This window comes from Paramormyrops kingsleyae, chromosome 2, assembly GCF_048594095.1.
Source record: "Paramormyrops kingsleyae isolate MSU_618 chromosome 2, PKINGS_0.4, whole genome shotgun sequence".
In the NCBI taxonomy this organism is placed as follows: Eukaryota; Metazoa; Chordata; class Actinopteri; order Osteoglossiformes; family Mormyridae; genus Paramormyrops; species Paramormyrops kingsleyae.
Window position 1 is genome coordinate 13,580,820 of NC_132798.1, and position 14,531 is coordinate 13,595,350.

General features: G+C 47.7%; 1 protein-coding gene across 5 annotated transcripts in view; it reads left to right on the forward strand.

Moving 5' to 3' along the window:
• ep400 (E1A binding protein p400) overlaps positions 1-14,531 on the forward strand; it is a 32,829-nt gene that overhangs the window by 6,849 nt on the left and 11,449 nt on the right. For 3 of the 5 annotated variants that reach the window (XM_023836606.2, XM_023836607.2, XM_023836609.2), the window contains 23 exons: positions 928-1,221; positions 1,313-1,498; positions 1,695-1,835; positions 2,342-2,420; positions 2,559-2,605; positions 2,729-2,783; positions 2,985-3,071; positions 3,311-3,460; positions 3,723-3,916; positions 4,059-4,236; positions 4,545-4,681; positions 4,784-4,953; positions 5,125-5,299; positions 5,630-5,766; positions 6,197-6,383; positions 8,104-8,273; positions 8,715-8,914; positions 10,064-10,303; positions 12,102-12,275; positions 12,532-12,708; positions 13,428-13,522; positions 13,718-14,031; positions 14,158-14,360. In XM_023836606.2, the coding sequence (XP_023692374.2) occupies positions 928-1,221; positions 1,313-1,498; positions 1,695-1,835; positions 2,342-2,420; positions 2,559-2,605; positions 2,729-2,783; positions 2,985-3,071; positions 3,311-3,460; positions 3,723-3,916; positions 4,059-4,236; positions 4,545-4,681; positions 4,784-4,953; positions 5,125-5,299; positions 5,630-5,766; positions 6,197-6,383; positions 8,104-8,273; positions 8,715-8,914; positions 10,064-10,303; positions 12,102-12,275; positions 12,532-12,708; positions 13,428-13,522; positions 13,718-14,031; positions 14,158-14,360 (3,790 nt within the window). The remainder of the gene's footprint in view (positions 1-927; positions 1,222-1,312; positions 1,499-1,694; positions 1,836-2,341; positions 2,421-2,558; positions 2,606-2,728; positions 2,784-2,984; positions 3,072-3,310; positions 3,461-3,722; positions 3,917-4,058; positions 4,237-4,544; positions 4,682-4,783; positions 4,954-5,124; positions 5,300-5,629; positions 5,767-6,196; positions 6,384-8,103; positions 8,274-8,714; positions 8,915-10,063; positions 10,304-12,101; positions 12,276-12,531; positions 12,709-13,427; positions 13,523-13,717; positions 14,032-14,157; positions 14,361-14,531) is intronic. The other 2 variants (XM_023836608.2, XM_023836610.2) reach the window with 2 other exon arrangements.

The window sequence follows — 14,531 nt, forward strand, 5'->3', positions numbered from 1 at the left end:
ATTTGAACCAGCGACCTTCTCGTCCGACACGGCAGCTGCACACTGCCACCAATGCATAATATAACCGGTTTTGATTAGTACTTCTTGGTTTATTTTCTTGACGCCAGCTCTTACATCTGACTAAATTTCAAAACAATTTCAAAAAATGTCATCTCTAGCTGTAGTTGAATCTCTAGGTATGTTAGCCAATGACTTTGAACACTCATTCTCTTTCTAAATATCGGTCGGTTCAGAAAAAAATACATCACTGTTACTGTTGCCATTAGAATTGTAAACATCATCGGGAGTGCTGGGTAATGTGAAGCATTGTTTGGATCATTTTATTGATTCGTCTGGAGTTATTGATACGGTCTCCCATAGTATCCTTAAAAAGAGCCTCGCTTTCCTGGTGATGCAGTGGCTGGTTTGTCATTTATCATTGGCCAGCCAGTCAGAAGGCCTTTTATCTGAAGTGAAATCAGTTTGGGTCGGAGTTCGATGGTTCAGACCCCATGATTGGTGGGTTCAGTGATGCTGTGGTATTGCATTTCAGCTGCACTTAAGGCTTTTGAGTACCTAGAAAATGATTTTAATAGAGAGCATGCTCAGCTTTGTCGTCTGATGCATGTTCCCAATGCAGAAATTTCCAAACTTATTATTTGTGTTATGTGAGAAATTTTATCAAAGGGTTGTTGGGCAAAAAAGTTAAGGGTCATGACCCTTAAATTTAGGTTTTATTATACTTTTAAACTTTTAATACTTTTAAAATTCTTTCGTCTCAGTAAGATATTGTACTGATTACCTTTTTAGCATGTTCTCTTGTGTCAGAAACCATTTTTTAATTACCTATGTTGGCCTGGTCTCTTTCTAAATCCAAATGCGACTAACCTGGTTAAATAAATACAGCTCTTTTTCCTCTCCTTTTATTTTGTGCTTCCCTGATGCCAGACTGTGGCTTTGGTACGTCCTGGAACTGAAGCCTCCCAGCCTTGCCAGAGGCTGGTGACCAATGCCCTCCCGGCCTCGACCGCAGCCCCCACCCCGCTGAGTGTCCCAGTTTCACACACATCCCCCCTCACTGCTGGCCCAGGCCGCCCCGCTGCCTCTGCCTCCGCTGCCCAATCCAAGATGGCCGGCCTGAGCCCCATTTCTGCGCTCCAGGCAGCTGTTCCTGGACAATCCTCAAGCGGGCAGCCAACTCAGGAGAGCTCCCAGGACAAGCAGGCCGAACAGGCCAAACTGGTGAGTCTGTGTGCATGTGTATGAAAGAGACGGTGGTAGAGAGACGGTAGGGTGTGCTTTGTCAGAATGGTAATAGTTTCGCTCCTACCAGGAGAGCCAAGTGCACCAGCGCATCTCAGAGCTGCGTAAGGAGGGCCAGTGGACGGCCAGCCGGCTGCCCAAGCTGCTGGAGACTCCGCGGCCCAAGGCACACTGGGACTACCTGCTGCAGGAGATGCAGTGGATGGCGGCCGACTTTGCTCAGGAGAGGCGCTGGAAGATGGCAGCTGCCAAAAAGGTGCAGTTGGGAATCCTTGCCCCAGAATTACTTGTTCTGGCCATTGCTTCAGAAACCCCACCTTTGCCCCAACCACAGATTTGTTTCTCATTGACATTAAACTTTGGCTGGCCTGTCACTGGTGTGCAGAAGGGGCTATCGGTCAGGGGCTTTGCCACTCATGCAGCTACTGTCGTTGCCCCCCCCCCCCCCCCAGCTGGTGCGTACTTGTGCCCGTTACCATGACCAACAGAAGCAAGGCCAGGAGCAGGCCAAGAGGGAGGAGGAGATGCACCTGCGGCAGATCGCTGGCACCATCGCCCGAGAGATTGAATTTTTCTGGTCCAACATTGAGCAAGTGAGTTCCTCCCCCAAAAGGCTCCCTTTAGCCGAATAAGTTGGATGGGGTCATTATGCAGTGATGTAAAACTGCATTGTTGCGTAGATATTCAGTGATGTTACCCAAATTGATTTGGCCGCCTTGGTGAAAAATATGATTTAGAAATTTTAGATTTTACTGTCACATTTTAATTTTTAGAAGTTAAAATTTGCATTTTAGCATTTGAGTGACGTTTCAGAAGTTCCTGAATATTGCAAGATCATTCTTAAAAGTAGCTAAACTTGTTGCTAGTTGGTTTATGAAAAACAGTTTCCAGGGTAGTCTGAAAAATTGCTAAATCTTGCAACAAAATTGCTGACTTGGCAACAGTGCCTGTCTTGTGCTGCTGCTAGGGTACACGGTGTGCGTATTTGGCATAAAGGTGGGGGGGCCACTGGGAGGCGGTATTGGATACACTGAGCTGCTAAGATGCTTTGATATTTGAAATGCATTGAATTTACCTGCCAGTCCTTCACCTCCTTCAGGTCGTTGAGATTAAGTTGCGGTGTGAGGTCTATGAGAAGAGACGCAAAGCACTTTGCCTGCAGAGGACGTCCAGTAAAGGTAAGAGCTTCTCATTTGTGCTAGATATTTAGCTGTGGAGGCTCTTCCTGAGCTGCGTATTGCTGTTATGGGTGGGCTGGGTAGATGAGGAATTGGTGTTTTTAAAAAAAGTAATGTGGTGCTTATTGGATTTTGCAGGTCAAATTATGAAAGGAACCCCTCTGGCTGCAGAGGAAGCTGGACATGTAAGAATCTCCTGTCCTGCTTTATAATCTGAAATCTTCAGCACATGAATTCTCGCAATGTGGAACCGCATCATTATGTCATTATTCCTTTTTATGTTTTTTTCCCCCCTTTATTCCACCCAGGAGTTGTCATGTTCCCGTAGAAAGAGAAAGGCCGATGCATCAGGGCTTGATGAAGGTGTGTGTCTTTTTGCGGTTTTTTATACACCCACACACACACACACACACACACACACACACACACACACACAATCATCCCGTCCAGTCCTTTTTGTGTAAGTACTGTAGGTCTGCTGTTGGGGAAAGTTATGTGGTTGGGGTGCCCCCTAGTGTATATCTTCTTAGCCTGTAACAAACTTGGCTGCCCTGTGTTTTACAGAAGATGAGGAGAGCACCATAGAAGAGCAGGAGATCACAGAAGCGGCCGTGGACCACCAGGCTGAGTTGGCTGACCTTGCTAAAGAGGGTATGTCACATATACCAGTAGAGTACAGCTGTTATTTTACTCATCCTAACTTCCACCCCGAATCACTGTTCGGGGTCAAGAAATGGTTGTGCGTTTTTTTTTTCCCTCACGTTATATTCTCAGATACATGTGGTTTTAGCTGATGCACTTGTGTTTAGCATTCATCTGACATGATCGCTACGGAAGTAACTGTGTCATTCACGCGGCACCGTGCCATGTCTCTTCTCGTCCCTCACCAGCCGAGATGCCCCTGGACATCCTGGTGAAGCAATATGCGGGTGCTTATTCTGAGGACTTTGACTGGCCCCAGCCTGGACCTCAAGGTTTGCCCAGTGCTGGTGCTGAGCCAGAACCCCATAGTGAGGATGAGGAGCAGGACGAAGGTGAAGGTAAGAGGCTGGTTTTGTTCATTTACATTTTCAGAGCATATGACTTTAATGTGTTTTGTGTCAAACTTCATAACTTGGAATTAACGTCCCATGTGCTCCTCTTGTCTTAATATTCTGATGGACAGAATACATTGTTTCAGTTTAACCAAACATGCCATTGTGTGTCTCGTGACTGTGTATGAGAATGACATGATTGTTCTAATCACGTGACATGGTGGGGTGCTGATATTGGCGTGACCTTGCGGTTGTGGGTGATCATCAGAGATGGAAGCTGCCCCACCGGGCGACCCTCCCGAGGCTGTGCTCATAGACTCGCTGCTCAGCATGGAGCAGTACCGGGCCTCGGAGAAGTCGGTGTCTGCAGGAGCCAAGGGGCCGCCCCAGCGGGACATCGCAGAGGTGGCCACTGCCGCGGAGCACCTGCTTCCCAAAGGCATGGCGCGCACCGTCTCCCCGGTGAGTCGCGCCCCTCCTCCGTACAGCCGTGTTCCTGCTGACCCTTGAGTAAAGGGAGGTCACTGTTCTCGTTGGCAAACATCACTTGGCTAGGAAAAGTATTTTTTGGGACGATGATATGAAAGTGATTTTTTTCCCCCAGGTGCACGGCACTGCCCCCTTCCTCCTGCACGGCACTCTGCGGGAATATCAGCAAATCGGCGTGGACTGGCTGGCCAGCCTCCACCGGCGGCACCTGAACGGCATCCTGGCCGACGAGACGGGCCTTGGGAAGACGGTACAGACAGTGGCTTTCCTGGCTCACCTTGCTTGTTATGACGGTCAGTAGCCTCTCGTCATTCCCCTGCGCTGCCTTTTCTCTCCCAGTTATATTTTATTATTCTGGTACTCAACTATTTTCTGAAGTAATTTTAATTTCGGATCCATTTTTACAGCTGGGTGGTTTATCGTTAGGCGTTCAGGTTAATTTGACACGTGGCAGTTTTCCGGTCACTTGTATTATCTGTGGTCTCAGGGTACTTCCTGTCACATTGTCCTTCAAATAGGAAGAGAAGCTCACTTCTGTTGAAATTTTAATTTGCCAGCAGTAAGATGCTTGAATTCATGTGAAGCGTTCCGCCCCAAACAGGAATCTGGGGTCCTCACCTTGTGGTCGTGCGCACGTGTAAGCTTTTGAGCTGGGAGATGGAGCTTAAGCGATGGTGCCCAGGTCTAAAAATCCTGCTGTACCTTGGAGGAAAGAAGGGTCGCAAGCTAAAAAGATCGGTTAGTATTCTCCGCAGACTTTACCCTGCTGCAGTTTAACTCTCTGTTACTCCCTGTGTCGTCCTCCTGTGTATCTGACCTGGTCCTGGTCACTTCCCCTAGTGGTGGTCGGAGCCCAACAGCTTCCATGTGTGCGTGACTTCCTACAAGCTGTTACTGAAGGACCAGGGGCACTTCCTGAGGAAGCGCTGGAGCCACCTGGTGTTGGATGAAGTGCAGCTCATCAAGAACATGACAGAGAAGCAGTGGGACACCATCTTCTCCCTGAAGAGGTTGGCCACTGGGACCGTGGTGCTCGTAGCTTCACCACCTTGACCCTGAAAGCATCAGATGGTGTTGGATGCATAAACCAACATGTAGTGGTGAAGCCTTAGGCGCTGTATTACCGGGCTGCTAGGAATTCTGCGAGTCTTATTTACCCAATTCTGTGTTTCCTCCTCCAGCCAGCAGAGGCTCCTGCTTATTAACACCCCTCTGCAGAACACACTGAAGGAGCTGTGGACCATGATCCACTTTCTTCTGCCAGGAATCACACGCGCCTACCTGGACTTCCCTGTCAAGCCTGGCACCGACCAGAACCAGGATTACTGCCACAAGCTGGTCATCCGACTGCACAGGGTGCGATTAGCTGTGCCAACGTCCTCCAGGCTTTCACCTTAATTCTTCAAAGCAGCGTCGAACACATTTACAGCAGCTTTCCATCTGTTTGTGGTCTGGCTGTTTTATTTAGCTTAATTAAAGAATGTGTTTAAGTAGAGAGAGACTTTCTTCTCTGGGTATTTTAATGCTGTAACTTATTGAACGATACAACAACAAGAGCACCTGTTGGCACTGTAGCTAGCAGTGTGTTTGGCCTCAGGGCCTACTTGCTCATGCCATAATTTCGGACAGACGTGTATCCAAAGGCAGCCGCATTGTTGAAGGTCCCCCACGTCGCCCCCTGTGCAGATGATCCAGCCGTTCATCCTGCGGCGCTCCAAGAGGGACGTGGAGAAGCAGCTGCCCAAGAAGTACGAGCACATCTTAAAATGCCGGTTGTCACGGCGACAGAAGAGCCTGTACGAGGATGTCATGACGCAGCCTGGGTGAGTGCCCAGCCCCTGTATGTGCTGGGGGCACCTCCCCATCGCAGTTTATACACTGTCCTGATATGTTGAGTATCACTGGTGGCCATTTCCCCACTCTACTCACAATACTCTACTCCCCACTCACAATACTCTTTTGAAGGCAGGGAAGTAATACCTCACAGCCCCCTAGCCCATCTTTGGCCAATATGGCCACACTCACCAGGCAGTATCGTACTTTCTGAGTGTGAACAGCGTGAGAAACATCCTGGTGGCACATCACTGCTTATGGCTTTCTAGCAGTTGAGCTGGATCACTTAGCTGGCTCTACTCTCCCAAATGTCATGATGTCATGGATGTTGAGTACTAAGCGATGACTTTTTTTCGGCTTGCATACAGCAACGGAAGTTTTTTTTTTTTTTTTGTGACTTTCGTTGTCCACCTACTCCAGAGCTCAGGAAGCCCTGAAGACGGGCCACTTTGTCAGTGTGCTTCGGGTCCTGATGCAGCTGCAGCACATCTGCAACCACCCTGACCTGGTGCAGCCCAGGGAGACAGCTGCTGCCCACGTTTCCCCGGCACTGGAGTACAGAGCTCCCTCCATGGTGCTAGGAGTATTGGCACCGGACCCATGGAAGGTAACGTTACCTTTTGGATTTTCATGTCTGTGGCTGAACAAAGTAAAAGGAAAAACCTCATAAAAGAATTTAAGGCAACTAAACTGAATTATAATAACAGATCTAACTACAACGGTGAGTCATTAGATTGCATGCCGGTTAGCAGTATATGTCAGCTATAAAGACATCTGATTAATGCTCAGATACGTAAGTTTTCAAAGCAGCGTGTTTCAAGGAGGCCAGGTGCTGCTTGAATTTCAGAAGCATTGGTCACAAAAATTGCAAAACTAAAATATCAAGGGAAACCGACTCAAAAACCATGACAGAAATTGCCACAGAGCTGAATCAGCATCTCTCTGCTCTCGTCCCAAAGACCCTCTTGTGTGCTGCACAGACCTTGAAATTATAGCAGTGTTGCTGTTCAGGAACTTCTTATCCCTAAGGCCAATGCACTATGACACATAGCCCAGTCTGGGAACGCGAAATCTGGGACCGCGTTTATCACGGCTGCATACAAAAAGATGCACAAAATGTGCATATGCAACTTTTGAAATGCAAAATCCCAGATTTATCAAACAAAACTTGATGGGGAAAATGCATATTTATGAGGCATATGCCTCATTTAGGAGAAGTATGGAAAAGATTAATCTTGTAATTGTGGTAGAAAAATTATTTTAAATAAAAAGTTGGAAAATGTATGTCTGCACATTTTTCTGCTGTGATAAGTTATTAGGCCCCCAAATATAACATTTTATTATGTTGCATGACATCAGTGTATGAATAGTCCACCATAATCATGGACAGTCGGGGAGATGGATTAAAAAAAAACTTTATTTTAGGGTCATTCCATTCCAATGGAATGTCGCAGTGTTGGAAATTCCTCTTCTTTATGGTTGCTATTGTCGGTCTTTGCATTGAGTGATGCTCGATTTGCGTATTCTTTGAGCCTGAAGTAAATTTGCATTGACCATTTATGCTTTTCGGTGGGTTGCAGCTCGGCAGAATCGCAGTATTGTGCATGTATGCACATTTACAAAAGTTCCAATTTTGTCAAGGGAAATTGCATACATATGTACATAATCCAGTTTTGATAAATCCAAATTTTTTGTGCGTACGTTTTGTAGTCTGTTACCTTTCACTCTTTTACCAGCATCCTTGTTGTGCAAACACTGTTCCCTCATGATTTTCTCATATCCCAGATAATAATAATGTTAAACAAACTCAAAGGTGGCTATTGAACACCAGCATGAAATCAAGTGCCTTTCATGGCTTCCCTAGTCGCCGGGTCTAAACATCAGCCTTTATGGGAAATTCTTGGCTGCAGTGTACAAAGTAGATTTTATCCCTCCATAGAACTTTTTTTTTTCCCCTTGAAGAAAGGTTCAAAGTCCTGCTGTGCACAGTTCATGACTCGCCTAACAGAATTTCAAGGTGGACTAAAGGTTTGATACTGGAATACTGTTAGGTGTTTTCGTTTATCCACCCCCTGTGTGTGTGTGTGTGTGTGTGTGTGCGTGTGCGTGCGCTGTAATTTTAAGACCATAGTTTGGTGGTAATAGATAGATTTTTTTTTTTAGGGTGACATTGGTGCGTCACTGCTAAGGAGGCAGATGAAAGCCACAAAATTTTCAAATCTGCAAAGCTGGTCTTGTAATGTAAGAGTCTGAGTAATCTTAAAGGGGATCTCTCAGCTGTAGCTGTGTTTTTAATTTTGATTTTCTCCCCACTCCCAAACTGCCAGACTGTGGATCTGTCCATTTTCGACTTGGTCAGTAACGAGTGCCACCTGACACGCTACGAGACCGAGGAGGTGCTGCCCAGGTTGAAGGTCTCCAGGCAGCTCATCGAGGAGATCCATGCCGCCCCTCCCCCCCCAGCCCGGCCCAAGCCCTGCAAGATCAAACCCATGAGGTCCGTAGGTCACACTTGGTCTTTTAAGGCTTGTTAAGAGGCACCTGATGAATGAGCTATAATTAGACCTTTTATCTAGTGATGGCTAAATGAAGCTTCTTGAACCATGTGCTGTAGATGGTGGTCTTGGTTGGCTTTGGGGTGTGCTTCGAGCCCTTTTATAAGCAGAGAGCACCATCTAGTGGAGTCAGAAAATACAGCAAGTGGCTCATGAAGCTTGATTTGGCCATTGCTACTTTTATTCATTAAAAATAGAAGATGGTTGTATGGTCTCCTCATTACATTGTGTTAAAACTGATATCAGCATCTATGTTCAGTGATTCTGAGTCTAGTAATATTATAATTATCGTTCATGTTGGTTAGCTGTTGTTAGTTCCAGACTAACGGTGTGTTTGTTTATTTGGTGAAACACAATTGGATGGCCTGGTCATACTTTGGCAGGTTGTTCCAGCCCGTCCAATACGGCACCAAGCCGGAGGGCCGAACAGTACCTTTGGCAAGCAATGGGGCTCAGCGGCCCCCAGCCAGCACTGTGGCCACCCCCACCACAACCAGCACGTCCCAACCAGCCCTGGCCAAGGGCAAGACCCCCATCACCCACACGAGCACCACCACTAACGCCACAGTTACTGCTGCCCAGGGTAAGAGCGCCTCTTCACACTGACACATCACCGGATTTCCTGATCGTTGTGACCCTTCTGTGCATTGACTGTGCTCTGTTTACTAGTGGATATCACTGTGATAGATTTCCCAGATGAATTCCCCACTCCACCACAATAGCAGCAAATATCGCTGAAGAGGCACGCTGGGCATTACTTATGCTTACTGACGGCGTTTCAATAATCCGCTGCAGTCGCCATGAATTTTAACATGGTTCAGGCACATCTGTTCATGTTTCAGCGTCGCATTAAAGAGATTATGCGATTTCAGTCAGGGAGGCTGCGATGGGAGCCTCATGAGAACATATTGCTTATTTTCACAGGCCTGTACTTTATTCCCATTGTAACAGCTTAGTGCTGGATTAACTGGAGGATGCTGGGTGCGTTTTGGTTTGGGGGCTTATGATGCTGAAAAAAATCTGCTAGATATCCTGTTCCCAATATTCATGAAAGTTTTCATTTTTTAAGGGAAGGTTGACACTGCACCAAAGTTTCTGGTCTTATACAATGGAAACTAAAATGTTTTCATTCATCCTGCTTTGAACAGAGCAGACATAATGGTGGTGTCCCACTTGATATGCGTGATGTTTGGCTACATTTCAGCCAGTATATCGTGTTTAGGTGAGATAAAGGAGTAGGGAGAATTCTACACAATGAAACTAAACAGTACTTCTTTGACGTTTTAAGAATGTTTAGTAAATCATCTTTTAAAAACTGTTCTGAATGGCTTTAAGCTTAAGCGCATTACTCATGCTCCATAAAGGTTGAGTACACTCTTTTTTTTTTTTTTAGCTTTAAATATGTGTTGTGTGAATATGTTGGATACAGAGTGGTGGTGCTTCTGAATTAGTTTGTGTGTGTGTGTTTTAATGTAGGTATTTTTTAATGTTTATTCACGGAGAAGGTCTGGGTCCTCTGCCCTCCTTTCAGACTTATCTTATGGATGGATATGAACTAATTAATCCAGCCCTTGATCCATACTTGGTTCATCTCGAATGTGAGACTGTCTGTCTCGCCAGTATCATTAGACAACGTTTAAACGAGACCTGAAAAGTTCCCAGTAAACGGGAGCAGGAGCCATGACAGAAACACACCTAACCGCAAGCCTACACCAACCACTATCCTCTGCAGTCACCGGGACTGCCTTGCCGACAAGCCTGGCTGCCGCCACCGACACAGCTTCCTCCTCCGCGGCTGTCCCGGCCCGCCGTGTCCCCGGACAGGCATTGAGTCTGCCTGCAGGGGGTGCTGTGCCCCAGCTGTCCCAACCCTCTTTGGTCAGGCCATTGACTAAGTTGCCACAGACCACCACACCGAGCCTGCCAGCCCAGAGGCTGGTACTCACCTCCCAGGCCCAGGCACGCTTGCCTAGTAAGTGGCCTACCCTCCCTCCCACTCCTCATCACACTCCTGCCACCGACGAAGCAGACCACTCAGGTTAAAGGGGGCCAGTCTGGGAGGCACTGCTGAAGGAATGCTTTAAGAGAGGAGTCAATAGCAGGAATGGAGCTCTTTAATGATGCAGTTTGTTTTTACTGTAGAGACAGGGAAGCATAAATACTTCCTGGAAAGAACACAATCCAGCATGTTTGCCTGCTCATGTGACATCACTTCTGAATTGGGAGACTGACGTCTAGAATAGTTCGAATAACAGCAGTATCAGGATTTGGTGGTACCACAACATTTAGCCTGCTATTAATGGTTTAAATGTTTTGCCATTGCTTTCTTAAGGCTTCCATCAGTGCTTAATAAATATGGAAGTATATCGATCATATTCACACCAGCAAAGTCAAGCTTTCTATTAACAATAAAGGGTTCTTAAAACTGAGTGCGCTTACTGGAACACCCACTAGTGGTCATGTTACCTCTGGGTGTGCCTTGAGCAGATTTGAAGTGACCTAGCTGCAGGGGAATTGCATGTGATTGCAGGGAGCAGAGCATCAATGAGCATGGGAGAATGATTTGATTGAGCACAATAACGGAAGAACTTGCAATACGACTTAATATTTACTTCTGCTTAAATTAGTGCAGTTCACGATTTGCTCGCAGGACTCTTGAAGGGACCTGAACTGTTATCTGTCTAGTCCATTTTCAGTAAATCTATATGTAACCTTATGAAAAGAGGACTTGTAAAACCAGTAATAAAGAATAATATAAAAGACTTGTTATAATAATTGTGGAACTTAATGTAACTGATGTGCAGCCTTTACGTAAAATTACTTTTTTTGAGTGTTTCGGTGCCATGTCATGCTTTATAGCAGCCGTTACAAAAAATACAAATGCATCATAAATTTGCGAATCCACGATAGGAGCTAAAGCAGGAAGCTCAGAAACACAGGCCACTTCAGCAGGATCTCCCAGCATTCTCTGTGTGTCTCTTTCCCAATCCTGCATGCCCGCACTGGTCCCCCCACCCTGGGCCATCACCAGCCTCCGGTTTTATCGTTAACCTTCATTCTTATTTTTGTCCATTTACTCACACTTCTTTGTCTTCTGGGGAGCATCTCTAAACCCTTGGCTCCAAGTCAGGCCAAGACCAACAAGGTCTATCTTCTCATCCTTCTGGTCCCGTCCCCTTTTAAGTCACACTTTCTTGTCTTATGTTTTTGTTTGAGCATGAAGCTATGACCACACATATGACCTTAGATTACTTCTCTTTAAAAAAGAAAAAAAATATTGGAGGGAATTCTTTTGACAAACACCAAAGGAATTTTTGGAAGCAAGACATGCCTCAAGATGACTGCAACTCCCAGCTGATCCCTCTAAGTACTAATCTCCGGTGTCATATTTAAATGACTGATTTTGATGATAAAATCCCCAAGCTGCCTGCACCACTTTTGAACGTGCAATTAAAGGGAGGCACGACATTTCAGCTGGAGCCTCAAGGATCTCTCGCTCATCTGAAGACTGCAAGTCCACATCACCGTAGAGCTGGTAACAGGATAGGTGACGAATTCTGCTGTCATGGGGGCTTTCTCTGCCTCCCAGTTTAACCCCCCCTGCTGTTTCTGCATGTCTAGTAGATTTTCCAGCTTTTTCCATCCTTCTCACTAACCAGAAAAAGTGTCAGGTCCGTATTTTATGTCTTAGTCTCCCTTACGGGTTGGGGGGTGCACAGACTGACCAGATCTGCACTTGTCCCCCCCCCCTCCCCCATCTCTTCTGAAAGGTGCCGATGCAGTAAAGACCTCCCAGATGGCCTCCATCGCTGGGGCGCAGGGCCGCATATCGCAGCCAGAGACCCCCGTCACCCTGCAGTTCCAGGGAAACAAGTTCACTCTGTCTCCCAGCCAGCTGCGGCAGCTCACCACTGGGCAGCCCCTGCAGCTTCAAGGTACCCTCGGTAAAGTATACCCGCCTGCCGTCGGCCTCCCCCTCTCTGATGCCTTCAGAGGCCTTCGCTCGCTATTGGTTCTGTCTGAGACCCTATCACCTTTATGGATTGGCACTGACGTCTTGACAAGCTCATTAAAAAAATGATGCTGTTGGGCTATTTTGGTCTAAAGACAACAGCAGGCTGGTTCCAAGCAGCTCTTTACCCTGGCCCCTTTGTCCCCCCTCCTCCTCGCCCCCCCTCCCCGCCCCGGCCTGTGGCACAGGCAACATTCTCCAGATCGTATCGGCTCCTGGGCAGCAGGTGTTGCGCAATCAGGGCTCCGTGGGCCTGCAGGCGACCCCCCAGCCTCTCCCAGTCCCCAGTGCGGCCACCCCTGCAGCCACTGCCGCGCCTCCGCCTGCTTCCACCCCTCCTATGGTGTCCGCTGCTGCACTCCAGGGTAAGGGCTGCAGCCTCTTCTGGGGGGGGCTCGAAGCAGACAGTGCTGTCTTTATCGCCGGGGCTGGCCCACCCTTTGAGTGCCATAAGGTGCCATTTGAGTAGGAGCTACACAAGAGCAAGGGGAAATAATCATGAGAAATGCCTCCGCTTCATTTCATGACCTTTAGTTATTTACAATATTTCTAATATTTCACTACTTTTCTTGTGAAACCGACGCCAGCTACTATCAGCGAGAAGCCCTGTGCTACTGAAGCGTTTTTAATATAAACGAATTCACAGAATTCGTAATCTTGCCTTTGGCACCAGAACACCCAGGGCTGGCCCTACTGATCAGGGTTGAGTTTGGTTCCTTTCAAGCAGCTGCCTTAAAACACTACCTACGGCAATCTGCAAACATACTGAACCCTCCATAAAATGATCCGATTTGCCTCACTTACATTCATCTTGCCAGTATCACTTGTAATTCAGGCATATCAGGTCAGTTAAGGAAGTTTCAACACTTTAGCAAGGCACTTCATAAATAAATTAATGAGAACATTGTGCAGTCAGCTAGAAATCTTTTCGGTATATAGAATCATTGTATACACTTTAACATCCATAGGTCAGCGATTGACTAAAAGACCCAGATGAGATTATGCTGTGTGTCTTGTAGCTAACCTGACCTCTACCCATGATCCCGTCTACCTCACTGTAAATGCTAAACTTCTCCTTGTCTAGTCCCAGGAGCTGCAGCCAAGAGCCCAGTCACAACAGCCTTTTTTGTGGACCAAACGGCTGGCGCCAAGCCCCCACTCCCAGCAGCCGCTGTGCAGGTATGGGGGGGGGAATAGAAACTGTTCTATTGACACACAAACCCTGTGTTACTGCCATTGATTAAGTCAGAGCAGCTGCAGTAAAATGTACCCTGCGTGATCTGGGGGCCTTCTAATTTTTACGGAGCAGATAGGACAGTAGTGCTGCCAGGAGGTCCCTGAGATGCCTGCGGTCTCATGTCTGGCTCTCTGCAGGAGTCTTCCGAGGAGCGGAGCCGGCAGGTGAAGGAGCGCCTGAGCCGGCTTTTTACCGCTAATGAGCGCCGGTGCGCGCGGGCAGTGCTGTACGGGGCCGACCTGCTGGGGGCCTGCACCATATCGCAGAGGGACCAGCAGCTCCCGCCACCCCTCTCCCCCATTTTTGCCTCGGGGCCCCGCAGATGGAGGTGGGTGGGCCGGGACAGCTGCCTGAGGGCTCAGCGCTCCTGCATCTCTGCCACGACCCACCTGCAGGAGGCGCTGCTCTCCACTCAGCAGCAGAGGGAGGCTGGGCAGCAATTGGCTAACAGGTACTGAGCTCAGCACCTCTTCTGGACGTTTCTGACCCAGCACGTTTCTGCCATTGTGTCAGGAAGTTCCAGGCCATTCTTCCCCTGACGATATCTGTCCTTTCTTCCTGGTCGTCAAATTCACAGGTTTTCTTGCGTGGTTCCTGCGGTCGTGGCCCCGCCCCCATGTCTGTATGCGCCCAACCCCACGCCACGGTTCACCCTGGAGCAGAAGCGTATCCACCGGCGACTGCAGGAGGCCGCCGCCCCTCACGGTCTGGAGATCCACAGGCTAGCTGCCGCCCGCTTCCACCAGTTCCCCGACCTGCAGCTTCTGCAAATGGACTCAGGTTGGACCCGAGTTGAGATTGAACCAGTCAAACTGATGACAGTTTCTGCGTTTTAAAGTGCATTAAGAATGCTTTGCAAATTCGCAACGGCTGCGTAAAGTGGAAGGTTGGCACACTGAATTCCAAAATATGGAGAAATGCATACTGGGATCTATATAAATCAATGATGGA